The sequence below is a fragment of the Nipponia nippon genome, unplaced genomic scaffold (assembly GCF_047370975.1).
Source record: "Nipponia nippon isolate SJK-2023a ecotype South Korea unplaced genomic scaffold, ASM4737097v1 scaffold_37, whole genome shotgun sequence".
Classification (NCBI taxonomy): Eukaryota; Metazoa; Chordata; class Aves; order Pelecaniformes; family Threskiornithidae; genus Nipponia; species Nipponia nippon.
This window is the reverse complement of record NW_028262355.1, coordinates 2,872,050-2,891,106: the sequence shown is the minus strand read 5'-3', so window position 1 is coordinate 2,891,106 and position 19,057 is coordinate 2,872,050. Positions and strand designations below refer to the sequence as shown.

The 19,057-nt window shown below is 42.3% G+C and overlaps 2 protein-coding genes across 12 annotated transcripts in view; one reads left to right on the top strand and one right to left on the bottom strand.

The window, feature by feature from the left end:
- MALT1 (MALT1 paracaspase) overlaps positions 1 to 16,429 on the bottom strand; it is a 38,205-nt gene extending 21,776 nt beyond the window's left edge. For 2 of the 5 annotated variants that reach the window (XM_087772796.1, XM_087772797.1), the window contains exons 1-8: positions 16,220 to 16,429; positions 14,282 to 14,448; positions 9,116 to 9,237; positions 7,850 to 8,000; positions 3,616 to 3,794; positions 2,943 to 3,039; positions 2,170 to 2,202; positions 418 to 444 (exon numbers count right to left, since the gene is read on the bottom strand). In XM_087772796.1, coding sequence (XP_087628922.1) covers positions 418 to 444; positions 2,170 to 2,202; positions 2,943 to 3,039; positions 3,616 to 3,794; positions 7,850 to 8,000; positions 9,116 to 9,237; positions 14,282 to 14,448; positions 16,220 to 16,380 — 937 coding nt within the window. In that variant the 5' untranslated portion in view covers positions 16,381 to 16,429. The remainder of the gene's footprint in view (positions 1 to 417; positions 445 to 2,169; positions 2,203 to 2,942; positions 3,040 to 3,615; positions 3,795 to 7,849; positions 8,001 to 9,115; positions 9,238 to 14,281; positions 14,449 to 16,219) is intronic. The other 3 variants (XM_087772798.1, XM_087772799.1, XM_087772800.1) reach the window with 2 other exon arrangements.
- Positions 16,430 to 16,477: 48 nt separating this feature from the next.
- ALPK2 (alpha kinase 2) overlaps positions 16,478 to 19,057 on the top strand; it is a 96,917-nt gene continuing 94,337 nt past the window's right edge. For 4 of the 7 annotated variants that reach the window (XM_087772778.1, XM_087772779.1, XM_087772776.1 and 1 more), the window contains exon 1: positions 18,594 to 18,761. The gene's annotated coding sequence lies outside the window, so the exon portion shown is untranslated. Of the gene's footprint in view, positions 16,703 to 17,587; positions 17,623 to 18,593; positions 18,762 to 19,057 lie in introns of those variants that run through there. The other 3 variants (XM_087772774.1, XM_087772775.1, XM_087772777.1) reach the window with 2 other exon arrangements.

Below are 19,057 nucleotides of genomic sequence, written 5' to 3'. Positions count from 1 at the left end.
TAAGAAATACACCAATTCAACACATCACGAGTGACAGCCAGACACCCTACATCATCTTCACCTCAATCATCTGAAAAAGCAGCAACATACTAAAACTTAGAATCCAAAGAAGCCACAGACAAGAAAGCAAAAGATAATTCCTTCTGTATTTGTATTAGTATACATGCAGTATAAAAGAGCAGCTTTGTGTGATTTTACAAAGATAATAGCAACCCTATGATTCACTATATTCTTCGAGTTAATTTATTGGAACCAGAAAGCTGTGCTGCTCTTAACATGATACCTGTCGCTATTAAATCCCCAGTTATAAATACATCCAAATAATGTAAACGATATACTCTAACCCAGCTAGGATTAAGTGATTTGTAACACAAAACGAAAATGCAAAATTAAAGTTTTTCAAAACTTATCACTTACCTGGTTTTTGAAGATCACTTAGATCTTCTGTGAAGAAATACACCAATAAAATTATAGTTTACAAAAGAAGCAAAAAATACATTTTTCATTAATATAATTAAGTGTCATGCCATTATTAATAGAAGCTGAATGTTAGAAAACAAGCTACTTTTCTAAAAGGCATTTCTGTAAATCTAACCTTTCATGTTTATTCCACATGCAGAGAAGAGAAAATCCCACATCAGTATACTAAGCTGTGCTTGACACAGCATTATAATATAGTAGATCTCAATACAAAGGGAGAAACACATATTATGCCTCAATCCCACAGGCATGCAAGCAGCTGGAATGAATAAGGAGAAAAATTTCCAAGTCACCCATTGGAAAAAATTATGTTTGAAGGACTGCTGAAAAAGCAACATCCTGAGCAAGAAATCTTACTTTGTAAAGCCACGTGTATTCAGAAAGACTTCAGATACGTTTTCAAACATTCTAAGCTACCACAGGTTTCACCTAATTATTCTGAGAGCTCTGGAAACTATGGAAAAGTAATTTATCTGAAGCACCAGAGGTCTCTTAGAGCAGGCCTGCTCCCTGCAGAGGAGCTCTAGGCAGACCTCTTAAGCCACAAACGCAGGCTCGTATATCCACGTGGGAGACTGTAGTGACCTGAGGTGATACTACTGTACGTGTTAATGTAGCTTAGTAGCAGAATGATGTTGCGTCCAAGCAAACTGTGGTTTGGGTGTAGACCCCCACAGATAACGCAGTGGTTATCTTCTGCTTCAAAGGGTAGTTAAAGTACAGGTAACTCGGAAGCTTCTGCACAGCAGTCCGTCAGGTAACGCAGACACCTCCAAGCCAGAAAAGATGTGAAGGCTCAGAGACATGATCGGTCTCAGAAGCTATGCCGTGGAAGTGGCGGACGCCAAAATGCGTGTCACTTGTATGTTCCAGTGAGTGACAGTACACAATCCCAACGTTAAACCTCTAACAAAAGGGCTAAAGGGGAACATCAGCTCTGATTAAACTTTGAACAAGAAATGCCGCAGAGCAGTTTAATTCCGAGAAAATTCTATGATTCTGTAAAAAAACAGGGTGGAGAGCCATTTATTGTACTTCGCAAATGTGTTTGTTTTTTTCATGGTTGTTAGGAAAGCTGGGGGGGGCTGCTGTAAGCAGCCTTACATCTTTATATATGATCCCCTACGACGTAAATATTACAGACTGAGATTGCTCAGTAATCAAGGGATGGTATCAACATTAAAGGTCACAGCACACTTCTTCCTCCCCATTGCAGCAACGCAAAGGAGAACAGAAATCATCCTAATAAAGTTGCTGGAAACGCCTCTTGCAGACACAGAGCTGACAGTGGAACTAGCTCTATCCAGCTCTCTAAGGTCACCCAGGTTCCTAAACGTCTTCAGCTTTTCTTGCAAGGATGTTGCCTCCTGAGCCCAGCCAAAGAAATCTCAAATCTTTACATTTCACTAGAAACTGTAAGCACAGGACACAAAAACAGCGCAAAAATCAAAGAACTTTGGATACTACAGAAGAAGAAAGTAGTTTGTTTTCTTTCCTGTGTGCTTTAGGTCATGATATCAAGGCAAAGAAGAGAGAAGCACATGCAAAAGGAACACTGCATTACACATCAGCGTTTTAAAGTAGACCGAAGTCCTTAACCCACACGTGCTTTTCAGCAACACACTCAACAATCCGTCATCCCCGTCATTAATTTTTAAAAATTGATTCACAACTAAAGATTTACTTTACCTTCTGTGCACTCCACTGCCATAGCTTTCCTTCCTTGTGTTTTAAGTGGGGGGAAAAAAATTGGAAGACAATTGCTCTCAGTTATGAGAGTTAGCACACAAAGTGGAAGACAAAGGTCGCTTCCAAGCTTCTCTGCAATCTGGCTCATTTTATAGCAGTATAAATCAGCACTGACCACAACACTGTATAGTAATTACTACTGAAACTCAGGAGTACTAAACTAGAATATTTCTTAGGATAGGAAAGAACTTTTCATATGAATTATGCAATAGTATTCCCAGATAGATCTGGAAGCTATACAAATAGATCTTCTCCTCTTTAGTTTACGGCAAATACACGCGAACACGCACTAAACTGTGTTATATTTATTTATTCTGCTTGCTATGAATAATCTCAGCTGTCCTGATTCCTGAAGGACTCAGTGTAACACAGTTCGTATCACCAACAAGGGTTAAATTGATTTTTAGTTGTCAAAAAACATGAAGAAATCAGCTTGCGATCTGCTCTGCTGACAAGCCACGTATGTGCTACCAATGCCAAAAACTGGTAGCATTTCTATGCTGGTTACCATAAAAACCCAAAGCCCTTTATAACTGATAAAGCTTTAAAATTCCATTTGCTGCAAGCAAGCACAGCTATTTTAACAAATGGATAAATGAAAAATACAGAAGGCATGTGCTTGGCTTAATACTGAAAGCTTCAAAAATAAATTCTAATGATAGGGAAGAAATTGATACATCAGCTGACCTCTATCAAACAGAAAAACTCCTTACCTATAACAACTTCTATCTTCTTGCTATCTTGGTCTTCCCGGTCATTGAATACGTGACACCAGTATGTCCCTTGATGTTCCACGTCCACGTAAGTTACCTACGCAAGCATCATCACAGTCATCCCACCAGACCCCAAAAGAATACCTGTATCAGTTTCATTTAAGCCCACATGCAAGAAAGAGTAAAAACTAAAAGCAAAGCCTAAACAAATCCCAAAGCTGCCGATACCCTCATTCTTCAGTACGCTAGACAGCATGTGTGTTCTAAAAATGCTTTCAACGATTGAAGAACGAATGCAAATCCACCTCACAGGCTTGAGATGCATTAAGTACTGAATGCAACAGCTCATACAAATCAGAGTGCTTTGCAGTGCAAGTTAGAAAGACAAACTTTCACTTTTACTGATACTTAATCTTTATTATGTCAGTATGTCACACTAATCCAAAATACACTATCCCATGACTACTGCCTGAAACATATTCAGGATTAAAATTACGCACCTGAGAGCCTCAGAACGGTATGGGGAAGTAACAGAACAGAAGAACAACCTACAGCGAGCGCTTCCATAAGAGCCAGGCTACGAAGAAGTTATTTTCTTCAAGGAAGCTTTATGTGACAAGTTAAAGGTGGTTACACATTAGTCCTCCAAGGCTGGCACTTTGCAGTAACTTACCATGTAGACATTTTTGCTCCCATTTGCCAAGGGAAATCCATTTCTGAACCACTGGTAATGAGGAATTGGGTTTCCAACAGCTCCACATTCTAGTACCAAAGCATCCCCCACTGTCAGGTTTTGTGACTGAGGCTGAATACAAATGCGCAGTTTGTTTTCAGGCAAACCAATTAAGCTCCCTTAAAAAAAAAAAGGAAGAAAAAAAGAAAAGAAAGGGTGAGACAATCTAACCCTATATAGACTAACAAGAATTGACAACATATGGCCACATCTTCCTGTAACTACAACAGGCTGTTTTAATAGCAATGAAATTGAGTTACTTGTCCTTGAAGAGTATGCTAAAAATGAGTAGCAATGGCTTTCCAGTTCTTCAGTTGAAAAGTAAAAAGGAATGCACATTAAATATACCCCAGAAGTAAAAAAAGAGCAAAGCCCTCTTTGCATTATTTATTCCTGCCTGTAGGATTACAAAGGCTCCAGAGAAAGGTGCAAGTACAAAGAAGAGTGGCTACTGAAGGATGGACTGAAGATCCGACTTGTCTGCGAGTGTGAACACAGGAATAAGAATTTAAAACTTAAAATCAGTTAGTTTTAGCATATCCCTATTCTTCTCATTCTAAACTGAATATCAAACCTTATGGCAAATACACCAAAAAAGCCCAAAGCTAAAAACGCTTAACAAACATCAGCCACTGACACGTCCTCATACAGAAATGCCTTTGGGAAAGAAACCTATTCAGAAAACCCTAAATGCATTAAAGACTTGTCCAGTTGATGTAATGTAAGTTTCTAGATATGATAAAATTTATTGAAACAATGTGTTGAAATTAATTTTTAAAACATCTGCTACACACACACACACACACACGAGTGCTCCACTGACAAGGTTTCCGATGTCTCCGTACCGAACAGTTCAATCAAGTGACACACACTACAGCAAGCCCAGACCTACTTTTAAAGGTCACACCAGTGATCTTTTCTCTCAGCTGCAAGGTCACTCATCTTTACTTTTAGACTACATATGCAGACACGTTTTGTCATCAGAACTATTCATGGGGTGGTGACATTTTCCTTTACATAGTAAAATAAAGGGAAACAGTGATGTGGGTATCTCTTCTAGTAGCATCTGAGCTTCTTGGTGCATTATAAACTTGTATTGCAAAGATTTTACAAACAGATGTTTCATATTTATGATCAATGTTGACTAGCGTTTTTACAAGAAAGCTCTATTTCTTAATGCAGACTTGATACTGGTAAAAAGACTGACAGATGCCTGAGCAAATATTCTGTTCTATGACCACTACTGTACGGCATTTCAGAGACCCTGGCTTACCATGTTCTCTATCAACTTCTATAATGGTTTTAGTTTTCGTTTTTTTTCTTACAAAGAGCTTTGTTTTCTGTAACTTTTATCATAGAAAAGATTTTTAAATGCCAAAATAAACTTTACTCCCTTTCACTCAGCTTTTTACAGAACCTTCTCTCTCTCCCTCCTTCCCTCCGAATATCCCAGTTTGATAGCAGGATCTTTCAACAAAATGTAAAGAAATAATTTCCCTTTAGGGCAGAAAGACAGAAGTAAGACAAGATGGAAAGGAACTACTGTTATAGTCAAATTAAACAGCGTTAGTCTTAAGACAAGGAACACCAAAGTTACAGATAGTGAAAGAGAATATGAGGTTGAAAGATAACATGGTTTCTGTCTCCAGTGTGACGCCTTACCTGCCATCTCATTTACAGGCTGTCCTTGGTACAGCCTGGTGTTGTAGCACTCTCAAAATACACTGACAAGCCTGTAGCAGTATCTTTCGGAATGGTGTCTGGCTGCCTCACTGATCACAAGCTCACAAGCCAGCTATGAAAGACAGCTTTTACAGAATGGAGAACGGTCAAGCTCTCAAACAGAAAGCAATGAGAAAAGAGGAGAAAAAAAAAATCTGGAAAAAAGAAAGCAACCAAGGGAGCAGGAAAAGAAAAAAAAAAAAAAAAGACAGTCAGCAGCTGAAATAGAAGATTTCATACCTCGTCAACATTTGCTGAAATGGTACTGTCAGTGTCATCTAGTTCAACTGAAACACCAGTAACCCCAGGCCACACGTTACAGGAGATAGAGAGCACTCATTCAGTGCAACCACTACATACCCCTTTTAGGTTTCTTTGTAAGCACCCTAAGAGGGAAAGTTACAGGAAGAAGCAATCCATCCTGCCCCTTATCCTTTTACCCATCACCAAGACCTAAACATGCTAAAATTCACTTCCACTATGGCTCCTGGTTGGCCAAGAGCCACGGAACATAAAGCAAGGCACTAGTCTGTGGATACCTGCTGCCCTTTAGTCACCAAAACTTTTGCCGCAAGTGTGAAACAAAATACTGCTGTTTTTCTCAGATTTTTTTTTTTCTAAGTAGTCATTACAAGCTTATTAATCTCAGCTGCCTGATGTAATCAGCAAGATCTAAAACTGCAGGTTTCTAACTGAATAGAACCTGAAACAGGAGCAAAAGAAAAGTAGAAGAAATCATCGCTTAGATAAGGGACCGAGAATACGTTCAAGATTAAGATGTAAAAAGGTCACCTCAAATGACATTGCAGTAGCTTTTGATCTTTTACTGGAAGATCGATTCTCTCTCTCTTTTCCTGACATGAATAATTTTTATATGTGGGATACAAGCGGAAAACACCTTTGACTCGTGACGTAAGACAAAACAAGTACTCTTCACAGTCTGCAGACAGTGCAATTGATTTCTATCTCACTCATCTTTAGGCCAATAGCAAGCAAGTCGAAGGTATTTAATTAGAAAGTTTATAAAGGGCGGACTCAGTGCATGAGTCAATGCCTATGTAATGCAACTGACTATTCTGTAAAAAAAACCCAAAACCCCAAAACAAGCAACCAAAGAAAAAAACCTACACACACCAGAAAACAAAAAGACGCCACTCCAGCAGTGTCAGAAACTGGAAATAAATGCACAGTATTAATATACTAGCTCCAAGAAGTAAATTTCCAAGATTCTTTACGTTCTACTAACAAATTCCAGTACCAGCTGGATACTGTTGAGCAGACAGCTAATCTTATTTGCTTTCTGCTATTATTCCGTTCTCCTCACACTTCTTCCACTTCCATACTTTCATCACATATGCTGCAGATAGAGATTAACCCATCAATGAAGCAGAGGTATCTTCAAGCCAGTGCCATAAATTCATACGGACTTACACTGGTACAGTTCAACCAGTGTGGCTTTTCTTATGCAGGTAACACACATTTGGCTGTTAGCTGACCATTTATAAAACCTACGAAGATGGAATTCACACCAGAAAGTCTCAGTTTAACTCATGCGTTTCTTCCTCTCATAGGTTTATTTCAGTGAATTGTTGGCATGTCTTCACTGTTACCTGGGTTGGTTATATGAAGTTGAAAATACTGCATTAGCAAACATATATTCTGCAACACACATATCCATGGAGCCCCAGCCTCTCCCTCTTTTCCCCCGGTGTTCTGAGAAAGAAAGAATGTGCTGGGCTTTGACCAATTTGTCTCTCCTGGTTTGTACACCTCTAAGATTGCGATAGCCTAAGATGATCTGACAAAGTGACTGGAAGGGAAATCTATCACTTCAGCTACCTGCCAAACCTTATTCCAGACCTCAGTCCTGTTTCCTCAGAGTGCAGTTAACACTCTTTCCATTCCACAGTACCTAGATTTTCTGAAGTGGCCAGGCCTCCAGCAAGCAAGTGCTCCTCTGTAGTTTATTGTTCTGACCTTCTAGGTAAGGTAGGACTTCTTTCTAGAAAGGCAGAGAACCTCGTTAGATTCTCCTCTACCCAAATACCTTTCTTCTCAGACTGGTGGCACATAGATGAAGAGGAAACAGTCCTGACTATTAGGCCAGAGCCCACGGAGCAGTCATTAAGAATAGACTGTGTGTGTCTGGTCACTAGCGAGTTACAACAAGAGGTAAACAACACGAGAGTTAAAGAATTGCCTTTCTGGTCCAAGAATCCCCTAAGAATTGAAAGGATCTGAGACTGTGTATGTTCTCCATTTACCTATTCTTATCCACCACTGTGGAACTCCATTTCTTTTCTGCTTTTGTGACCAGCACAAGAGCCCAATAATTGCATACTGCATTTTTAATCAGCCCTCTTTCACACCTGTGCAAGACAGCAACAGGGGCCCAAGTTCCTCTAAGAAGTGGGAAGACAGATTTTCAGAAGACAATGTTTTTGCCACTCACCATGAGATGTACCCTGGAGATCACAAACTTCAAGTCGTGCCCACCGACTGAACACAAAGGAAGATTCACTGTTCACTCGACAGATGTAAAAGCCAGAATCATTTACATTCACTGGATTCAAAACCAGCTCTGGAGAATTACCATGGGGAACCTGAATTACAGGTGAGACAAGGAATATTTACATTTAGATTGATTTAGTCTAAGCCAGGACCTAACATTTATTTCAATGTCCATACTACCAGCCTCAACTCCTTAATTTACTTGAAACTTTTGGATGAGAGAGTCTTGTTCTATGTATTTAGTAGCTCAGAGACAGGCTTTCTTCCAAGAATAATTCATATACCTCTCTTTAAGACAATTCTGAGCTTTTAAGGCAGTTGAAAAGCGCTTCCTGAAATTAATAATGTTTACCCTTCGCCACAAATAACTCAGAATAATTTCTTAAGCACCACTCCAACTAGCATGTGTGTTACATTCAGCTCTAGTCTTAAGATATATTCATCTATGACCGGGAAACTGCAACATTCTTTCACAGAAAAATTATTTTTTACTATATTTTAACTGTAATGAGTCGGAAATGACTGTAATCATATTTTTTAAGCCATATTTTGGATGATCTAGATAAACTTTTAGAAAGGTGTAGAAAATGAGTTAAAAATTTCAGTCCTAACAGAATTTAAAATACTATAAATTTACTGCATTTTTAAAAATAGTACTTACAATAAAATAACATTAAAAAAAAAGTGCATTCATCTTGTAGAAAGATAACCAGGACCAGAGATATGGGTATAAGTGCTGCCATTCAAATTCCAGAGACACCAGCTCATACGCATTCCAGTATTTTATCGAACAAGTCTGTGGCACCACCAAGTTCAGGCCTTCAACTGTTCATTCTTAGGAAAGCAGTTTCCATCTGTACAAGACCAACAGTGACTGGCATTTGTTCCAGTGCGGCAGTTTGTCAGTAGCCCGTGTTAAACTTCCTGGTAGGCTGAGAGACAACTAAACTTACAGTTTCCTTGCTGGCACATCCCAAGATCAGCCTCCAAGGCTGGAGCGGTCTGAATATAAGGAACCACCTTATTGTTTTAGCACATTGATAGGGTCATTATGCAGCATTTCTTAAACTTCTGTTTTTATTAGTATATATAGCAATCTTCTCTCCTTGTAAATAAGAGTAACAGTCTTAAAAAAAAAAAAATAATCCAAAATCATTACCTATTATTTTCACCACTTAATAAACCTATATTCTGTATCAACTATTACCTCTTTTTCCTGTTTGAACCACTGGTAATGCACGAACGGGTGTCCTGTTGCCCAGCAGCACAGCTTGACGACTTGACCAGGGAGCACTGCTTGAGAGTCTGGCTGTACAACAATCTTTATACCTTTAAGAACGAATTTACACATAGGAAAGTTATTAAGAAATACAATTCCACAATTCAGATTTGCATTTAAACTGTCCTTTGAGCAAAGACAGTTTCTGTCATTAAATATACTTGAAAATAATTTGTTTGCACTGAGTATACACACAGTTCCAATTAGTAATATGTCTTTAAGACATTCAAAATTGTCTTCCATTACACAAAATCCATGCTTAAATTGATCAGTACTCTACAGAGTTTATTGAAGATTTAAAGTAGATCATTCAGACATTTTAATTTTAGGATACTCCAATCCCTCTCGCTCTCTGCTCACTAAAGCTAATACTACTTCCAATGGCATCACAGACCCCTTCTGGGAAAGGTATTCCCAGTTTTGAGAGTTTGCTCACTCTCAACAACTTCTTTGAGTTGTTAATCTTCAGATTAAGATTAAGCACAGCCTGAGGGATGGATCAAAACAGTAAGAGTTAGTTTAACTACAACATAGTGCGGTTTTCTACTATTCCTTGTGCAACCGTATCAGCTGTAACACTGGTTTCAGCTTTATGCCTTCGACTCCTGTAGAACACAGGGCTGGGGTTTTCTTTTGCCAGTCTGCAAGGTTAAATTTTCCACTTCAAATTTTAACTGCCAGGAAATAGTGTGAGAGAAATTCTGACGCTGGTCTGATATGATCCAGTTGTTTTCTTAACCTAGACCATTCCAGAGATCTAGTTACAGCATGACCCCAAACACAGATCCACTGGTATAACCAAGGTCATCAGAAGAAGGGGGCGGGGGGGGAAGCCAACCGCAGAACAGAAAGTTTAACCTCACATTGCTGTCAAAAAATACATGGACCTATGACCAAGGTGTTCAGCAACACTGAGCTGATAAGCCATCAAAAATCATCAATTTAAAGCGTTATTTGCTATGGATGGTAAAATGCATTTAACGACCCCAGTGGGACCACAAGCAATACTACACATGAATGACTAGTTGCTACAATACTAGGGTTGTGGGTTAACCCCGGTGGGCAGATAAGCACCACACAGACCCCCACCCCCAGTGGGATGGGGGAAGAGGGAAAGGAAGAATAAAAACAAGAAAACTTGGAGGTCAAAATAAAACAAACAAACAAACAAAAATAGTAATTGTTTAGTAAGTGAAGGATGAGTGGAAGAACAGGGAAGAAAACAAAACAAGTGATGCAAAAGCAACCACTCACCACCTTCCGTGGGCAGACCGATGCCCAGCCAGTTCCCAAGCAAAAGATGGCTAGGCCCTCCAAACCTCCCTCTTTTCCCTTTTATTGCTGAGCATGATGTTATATGGTACGGAATAGCTCTTTGGTTAGTTCAGGTCATCCGCCCGGTTGTGTCCCCTCACACACCCTATTGCACACCCCCAATCTATTCACTGCGGGGGCAGAAGGAGAAATGGAGAAGGCTTTGATGCTGTGCAAACAGTGTTCAGCAAAAGCTAGTACATTAGTGTGTTATCAGTACTGAAAGAGATCGCAAATATCCCGGTACAAGACTCAAGATTATCATTTGCTCCAAGCCTTCTTATTACACTCTGCCTTGAGTGTAAAAACAAACAAAAAAAAAAAATTTCTTTTTGTCTGCTTTTTTCCCCCTCATCTACTTAATGGCTTAGTCACACATCAGAACTTTTTCCTAACAGAGAATGTTTGAGGAAAGAAACCATAATAATTTGATCAATGGGCTGAAACCTGAACAGAAACTCATGTGGTCAACAGACTGAAACAGAGATTATACGACATTTGGAAATCGTACAATGTTTGTCTAGCAGGGAAGCAGGCTATATTAACTTCCTCCACACGCAATCTTATTCTGAAATAGTTGATCACGGAGGCAGCTACTCCAAAGTAGCTACATGACTTGAAAATTCCCTGCCTTTCTTTCTCCAAAATAACTTCCCTCTATACCCTAGCCCTGAAGATCTCTACCTCAGTTCCTCATTTAACACTTTCTTCGCCGTTTTTCATAGTTAAAGGGAGTGTGTTAAGTACAGTTTTTGAGCATCACAATCACCCAACATTAACCAAGATGAACACGGGAATTATATTATTTCAATTTAAAGGACAGAAAAATTAAGATTACTTGCTCTTTCCAAAGACCCAACTTGTTTTTTTTTTAAATCTCTCCTGATTTGCATCACTAACATCTCTTAAGAAAGCAGTTGAGAAAAACGCATTCACTGAAAGATTAGTATTTTGCACTCCTTGCAAGTATTTCAAAAAAAGTTCTAAGAAATCTGATTCATAATTTCTTCACAGTTTCATCTATTTTCCTGCAATTCATTCAGCACTATACAACTACTTCCTGCAAGCATCACAGAATTTAACAGGTCAAAAAGAAAACCTTCTGGCTCAATTTTCTGAATGATTACAAAGATACATGAATACTTCTTTGATTTTCCTCAGAAAATGCAAAGCTCAAGTTCTACCATCGAGGATAGCAAATTGACATTTATGGTTACCAGACTCTGAAACACGCAGTGCAAATTAAGTGCTCATAATCTTAATTATAATCCAACTGTTACGTTCTTAACTTACACACTGCTAAACATTTTCAGTCATTTCTGGAAACTTGGTCTCAACTACTCACGTTCAGACTGAAGTGCCTAAACTGTTGCAGTAAGAGACCCGCCTGCAGAGCAGAACACCTCTTTGCTCGTTTTGCTCCCCACAACTCAGTGATGTTGCATAAGGACTAGACTAATACCACAAATTGCGTATTAAGCTTTTTTTCCTTCTTAGCCTGGGAGAAAGCTCTTCGCATTTCATTCATTTCCAGCAAGTTCACAACATGACAAGATAAAAAAAGGGAAGAAAAGGGACAGAGAGGTGACTAAAGGAACAAGATGCCTAGGCTTTCTCACTACCAAAAAGGAGAAGTTTTAAAGTTATCATCACTTTTTTTTTTGTGTCTTTATAGGAAGACGACCTTCTGTGGAGTTAATGCAATGTGATAGGCAAGTCTCTAAGTTCTGAGAGACAAACAAGTCCTGGAACTTGGTTCTGGGAGTCTATGATTCTTCAAGAGATCCCCTGTATTGCTGCAAACAAAGCGATGTCCCAGCTTGTAACAATACATCTCTGCCATAAAGGTACTGAAGTAGTATCGCTGCCAAAACAGACCTCTAAGCAGCATCAGAACTGTACGCTCATTAACCAGTACTCTCATAGGCTCACAACGGTTTGTGTCTTTTTAACTGCATCTACTAAGCTGGTAGAAAACAGTGTAACAAACCAGTATGACAGCTATAGAGGTCTTGCATTAAACAATCCCATTCCTAAAGGAACTTGAGCAAAACTTAAGCTGTTTTTGGTGTATTAGAACAAATGGGCAGTTACCAATTTGTACTTTGACTTCAAGCATCAACCACCCCTGAACACTTAAACTCACTGCAAATATCATGGCCTACCACTTCTTTTTAAATAGTTGAAAGTTATTTTTGACCTAAACTTTCTTCAAATACCCTTTGCTTTGGTTTATCTTGGTTCCAGTTTCCCAGTCTGTATGAAGCTACTCAGTCCTCCTTAGAGGAGGCTGAATCCATTCCATCACAGATCATACTGTCCTGCAGGAGATTCATTTATAACAAGACCACCTCTGCACTTCCAAGGGATCTTGACACAAGTCCACTTACTGGCTTGTTCTCCTCAATACAAGGATATCTTCGCTATCTATCCAGTTCCCTAATTGATACCACTATCTCACAATTCTGCTATGTAGCAAGTTCCTGCTTTACCCAGGATTTAGACCTCATTATGTATTTCAAAATGTAACTTGACTGACAGCCACACAAAAATCCTCAGTTCAATGGTGGTGATACTTGAGATAATCACAGATCAAGAAAGCACAACATTTTGGCTCCGTGCAGGCACTCTGCAGTACACATGTGAACCAGGACCATTCCTGTTTTCAGTGCTCCCCCAGTAGCCACCACACAGAGAACAATAAAAAGGAACGAGCACTCATAGTGCAGGACAGCCCATGCCTCCACCTCAACTCTTGCCCCATGAGCGCGATCCACTCACACTGTTACACCACCAATTCCCCTCTCCCTGCCAAGCCTCCGGTGGTATACTTCAGCTAGACTAAGCGATCATGTAACACAATCACACCTCATTCAACACACCATGGTTCTCCTAGTACAGTAAGAAGCAGCAGCCTTAACTAGATGAAATGGCTGCAAAGCATTACTATAATTTACTTTAAAAGTTCCAAGGTTGTCGTAACAATGGTTCTCAGCCCATGGCTTCTCTTCTCACACTGTCCAAAGAACAGGACAGCTATCAGTATAGCAAGGAGCCCGATAGTCTCATTTCCACTCCCCACTCTGAAGAGAAGCTTTTGCAACTTCCTAGTGGGCTGAATTTTACCACATCCTGAAGGAGGAGGACATAAAAAAGGGCCCTGGTTTTGTACTATAGCAAGAAGCACTTGGTCTACATGGTTTTACCTGTGCATTCCCTTGCATTGCCCCACTTCCTGGACGTTTTGTGAAGAAGCAAGTTTTGAATGTGTTAGCAGACAATAATCTAGTTCTATCCTAAGTTAGTCTGTTTTTCTGTCCAATTAGCAAGTTGGACTGGATCCAATACGCACCAGAACTGGCACTAATTGGACCCTTCCCCTTCAATTACAGTAAACTAGGAAATGCAGTTAACGAAACCTGTACCCCAAACAGATGGCTGGCAACACTACTTGTCTTTCTAGCTCAACCATTTCAGTTCTATGAGCATCTCCCAAAGGCATAGTTTGATACAGAACCCAAGACAGCAGAGGGAATGACAGCACCTGTCATATCTATGCAGCCAAGTCCAAGTCTACAACAACACTGCATTAAGCCTGCTTATGTACTTGGCTTACTTTTAATCTCAGAATCATATGAGCCAATTACTATGGTAATCATACGAACACCAAGTACTAGAATTCAAACACTAAAGATGTTTTTACTTACTGTAGAAAACAAGCACTTCGGTGTTTCCAGTGTAAAACATACAGTTGTAGCAAAAGGACAAACCAGAACTGACCTGAATGGCTGAGACACTGAAGAGCCTCTGTATGCTCCAGGGCCTGCAAGAACTCCGCAAGCTCCACCACAGTGCAACCCCGATCTCCCAGCAGTTTCAGGAGACTCCAGCTTGGACTTCCTTCTGGCTCCAGCACTTTGAGAGAGCACTGCTCTAAATCCAGAGGGCTACAAAATAATATGAGAAAGTCATGGCATAGACCTTCTTACTACTTTTTCCTCAGAAAGGAGCTGAATTAAAAGTCACTTGTAGACAAACAAAACACTAAAAAAAAATAGAGATGGGAAATTCCTAGCTGATTTTGACGTATTTGCAGTATTTCCTTCAAGTTTCAGGAGTTCAAAGGTTATACAGCAACACCTCCACAGACAGAAAGTGGTATTAGCGAGTTGCATGCTACAAAACAACAGATGCTTGTACCTAACAATTCTGACCGAATGTATTAAGAAATCTTCTAATTTTCACTTTTTAAAGTCTGAGCAGAAAAACAAGTACAGCATCTTTCATTTTCATGTGCTTAATTCAGAAGCGGTAAAGAGTGAGTCAGAACCTAACTTGAAAGTCCAGGAAGACTTTGATTTTCAGAGCAGTTGTTAAAACGAGTGACTGCTGCAGCTTAACCGATACACACGTCTACTGCTGCAGTGCAGTCAACTGCTCCAATAAATTCATCTCCAGGTATAAACATGAATAGTTTTGAATTCTGGTGTTAAGTCTTCACGCACTTTCAATCACAGCAGATTAAAACAACACAGATAACAAGGAAATAAATACAGCTATGGAAAGGGAACGCAAGTTTATGTATTCCCGCTAAAAAGATTCATCAGTGCTTCTTTCATTAAATCACAGTGCCATGCAAAGCTGGGGGCGAGACAGTTTCACTGATCAAGTAGACCTCCATAGCATTTTACTGGACAATACAGAGAAACAAACATAGCCCCAGGCCCTACAGAGGGATCATATTGTAGTCCTCAGGTTCTATTTCCCTACATTAACAAATATAGTCATAATAGAGAAAGGACACATCTTCATAACGTACATTCAGTGCTGCACTTGAAATGCCTCATTTTTTTGAGATACTACCCTCTAAACAAAATCTTGAAAAGCCACAGGAAGTAAAACGATCAGGAAGCAATCTAGAGAAGGTGACCTAGGAAGAAAGAGTTGAAGAAAATGAACGTGTTTACCCTAATAGAGACAACAGGAGCCACAGGGAACAGTCACCATTTTCCACGTTCCCGGTCTAGGACAAGCAGTCGGCTGCACGCGCGCTGAGCAAAGCCAGGCGAGGTGCAAGGGGATGCTTTCCAGCTACAAAGGCGGCAAAGCAAAACCCACGCTCGCGCCCCGGTACTTCTTCACTGGAAGCCCGCGCGTGGGACTGAGCGCCCGTCTCCCAGAGAGGGGCTGCGTGCCCCCGGCCCTGCCTGCCCAGCACCCCAGCAGCGGGGCCTGGGTCAGCGGACGCGCCCTGCCTCCGTACAAACGCAGCATCGCCAGCACAGGCCGGGCACCGCTGCGCTCGGGCAGAAGCGGCCACAGAACAACTGCAGCACTCAGCTGCTCTTCTGCGCTCGAGTACCAACTGATAAGGGAGCTGGAAAGCAAAGGCGGACCCACAGCTGCTTCACCCGCGCCGCCCCGCCGCTGGCTGCAGGACCGGTACCCGCGGCCGGCCGCATCGCTCGCGGTCCCGTGTGCTTTCAGCCACGGACGAGGCAGGGCTCCGGGAGGCGCCCCGGGCCGCCGCGTCCCCCACCCTCGACCCCGCGGCGGCACCACGGCCTCAGCCTCCGCTCCGCCAAGGCTTCCCCGCCGCAGGAGCCCGCCCCCGCCGAGGCCCCTCCCGCCCCCCGCGCAGCCCCGGCCCGCGGGCCACCCCGCAGCCTCCGCCGCCGGCCGCCGCGCTCCCTGCCCGCCCCCGCAGGCCGCCCTCACCTCAGCCGGACCCTGCCGCGGCTCCCCGCTCGCTGCGCCAGGTCCCGCCAGCCCTTGCCCGGCGCTGCCCGGTCCAGCAGCTCGCTGAGCCTCCGGAGCAGCGGCTCCGCCAGGCGGCTGAGGGGCAGGGACCCCGGCGCGCTCCGCACCGGCTCCGACATCGCCCCTCTCCGGCCTCCCCAGCGGCGGCCAGCCACGGCCCGCGCGGGGCGGCGCTCCCGCCCGGAAGGACGCGCCGGGCGCAGCCGCACGGTGCAGGGCAGCGCGGCGAGGCGAGGCGCGGCACGGCACGGCACGGCACGGTGCGGCGCGCCTCAGGCGCGGTGCAGCTGTTCCCTCGCGCGCGGCGCCGGCTTCCCGCCCTCCCCTGAGGGGGCCGGCGCCATGTCTGTGCCTGGGAGGCCTGTGGCCCTTCGGAAGGAGGAGGTCTTCCCTCGGCCCGGGGCTGCGCTCTCCGGCGCTGCTGACAGCGTGAGGGAGCCGGTCAGGGTTTTGTTTTACCCGTTGTGAAATAGGGAGGTTGAGCGCCTGGCTTTGAGGCCGAGACCTGCTGCCGGCGTGGGCAGCTGGCGCTGAGAAGGCCAGACACGGCCAGAGAGCTGGGAGCCGCTCTCCTGTGAGAGGGCGAGGAGTCGGGCGGGTGGATAAACGGGGCAAAAATGATTCAACAGTGGGGGGAGAGGTCTCGCTTTGAGGAGAAACAGCTTTATCTAACTGCAGCCAACACAGCCACGAACTCTTCTCTGTGACACATACTCTCCCTCCAGCGTGCTGTCAGTTCCCAGATGAGCCAAGCGCCCGGCTTAAGGGGTCAGGTGCCTTGCATGTCTTTTAGTGAGGGAGAGGAGGTACTGCTTGGGAAGAGTCTCCCAAGGAGAGATGTTTCCATGACTGCTCTCCATCACTGCTGATGGACAGATGAGTGCGGCTGTGATCTAAGGGGAGTTCTCATCTCTCTAGAATGACAACTTGCTCAAAGTGGACTGAAAGTGCCTTAGAAAGTAATTTTACTAAAATTTTTAATCAGTGATCAAGCATTCAAATGTGGCTGCCTGTATTTCTGCAGTATTTTTTTATGTGTCTGCAAGCTTGCCTTGCCTTCCCAGTGAGCAAGCTGGAAGCCAGGTGGCTGCAGTAGCAGAGCATTGAGACCAAACTAATAAGTATTGCTGTTCAGCAGAGTCTGTTGTCTCATGGGTTGCACAGCACTAGTCAAAACAGCCTTGCATCTGCCTGCAGAGCAGATGGCAGTATAGCGTCGCTTCCGTGGGGTCCAGAATCTGAAAAACAAGCCATTTAACTCGAAGAAGTTGTGTTGAGTGGGTTTTTCCTGCACCATTAACCAATAGTTTATTTCTCCTAATTTAGGTGCAAAACCGATCTGCTTGGCAAAATGGATACAGGTAAGACAGTGAATTTGACTTCCTGATGATACGTAGTTATTCACAGCTGTGTATGACTTAGGTGCTCGAAAATCCAGCAGGTGCCTTTCACCCACCTGAGCCTATGGTCTGTGCTTGCTGTGTGTCTTCCTACAGTGTCAAACAGTTAAACTACCTCAGGTTGAATATGGTTTTAAATCTTGGTCTCTCATTTCTTTGGGGATTATTTTGACTATTAGGCTATTATATAAAACGTAGATATCCCTGCTGCTATTCCTGAATGAGGGTGGTTGTAGGTGCTGTATTTATTGCTGAACACACCAGTTTTCTATCTGGGTCTAGATAATACTGGCAGCAAGAAGTATTTAGCCCTGTAGTATCTCATAACTGGTTTCAGTTGTGCTTTCAGCAAAATGCTCAAGAAAAACTTGGCACAAAATGTGCTCTTCAGCCTTTTCTAGATCCCTTGAGCTCAGAGCAGTTTGTGCAATTCATTCAAGTTCCTCCTGTGTGAGACTTGGCTTCTTGGGTAACAGGAGTGGGAATGCTTTCTTACTGCAGGATTCACTTATTTGCCTTTGAGGAATGTGAATTGTTAGGTGGATTTCTATGTAGTGACTGTTAAAAGTTCACTATCCACCTTTGGTTTCCTCAACCTACTTGTTAGGGATTGCACGTTTTCTCACGTTCAACAGAACTTTTGTCTGCTTAACTTCAAGCAAGCAAGAAATTCCCAACGTGTCTAGCAAAGCAGTTTAAGCACACTTAAGCACGTGCTTTAAAAAACAACCCTGTGCTTTATTATGAAAAGCTAAGGCCAACGCTTCCTCTCTCTCAAGGCCATGAGAAAATTCCCGTGGACTTCTATGGAAGTAGGATGTGCCCTCTCATCACTGCCAACTCTCTCGCTCTGTCTGGCTGAGGTTTTCTCAGGAAGAGCCATCTGCTGCATGTAATGAAATAGTCTCTCTTAAAAGTCAAACTGTTCTGTGATTAGACTCACTATACTAAGGTCACACTAGCAAAACAACGCTGAATCTTTCAGCTAGCTTCTCAGCTCTTGAAACAACATGCATAAATTAAATGTCTTTTGTCTTGTTACGCAGAGTCAAACCACAGGCCTGGCCCACTTCTAGAACTTAAAGAAAGAGCACTCAAGGGTAAGTGTGCATTTATGGTTTGAGGGGTCAAATTGTTTATGCTTTTAAAATTACTTGCCTAGTTTTTTCTCCTGTGTGCAAATAGAATGCGTATCATGAAAGGTAAATAAACAAAGAGGAGCAAGTTACTTTATTCTTAATGCACTACATGAATATAGTGATTTATACTGTTATTGAACAGGAAGTATGATTTGTTATTTGCTTCTCCTGAAGTGTAGCCAGTTTTGCACATCTTGATAGATTTTTTTTTTTAAACATGTTGCATTTAGAATTCTGCTAAATGTTTCTGAAATTAC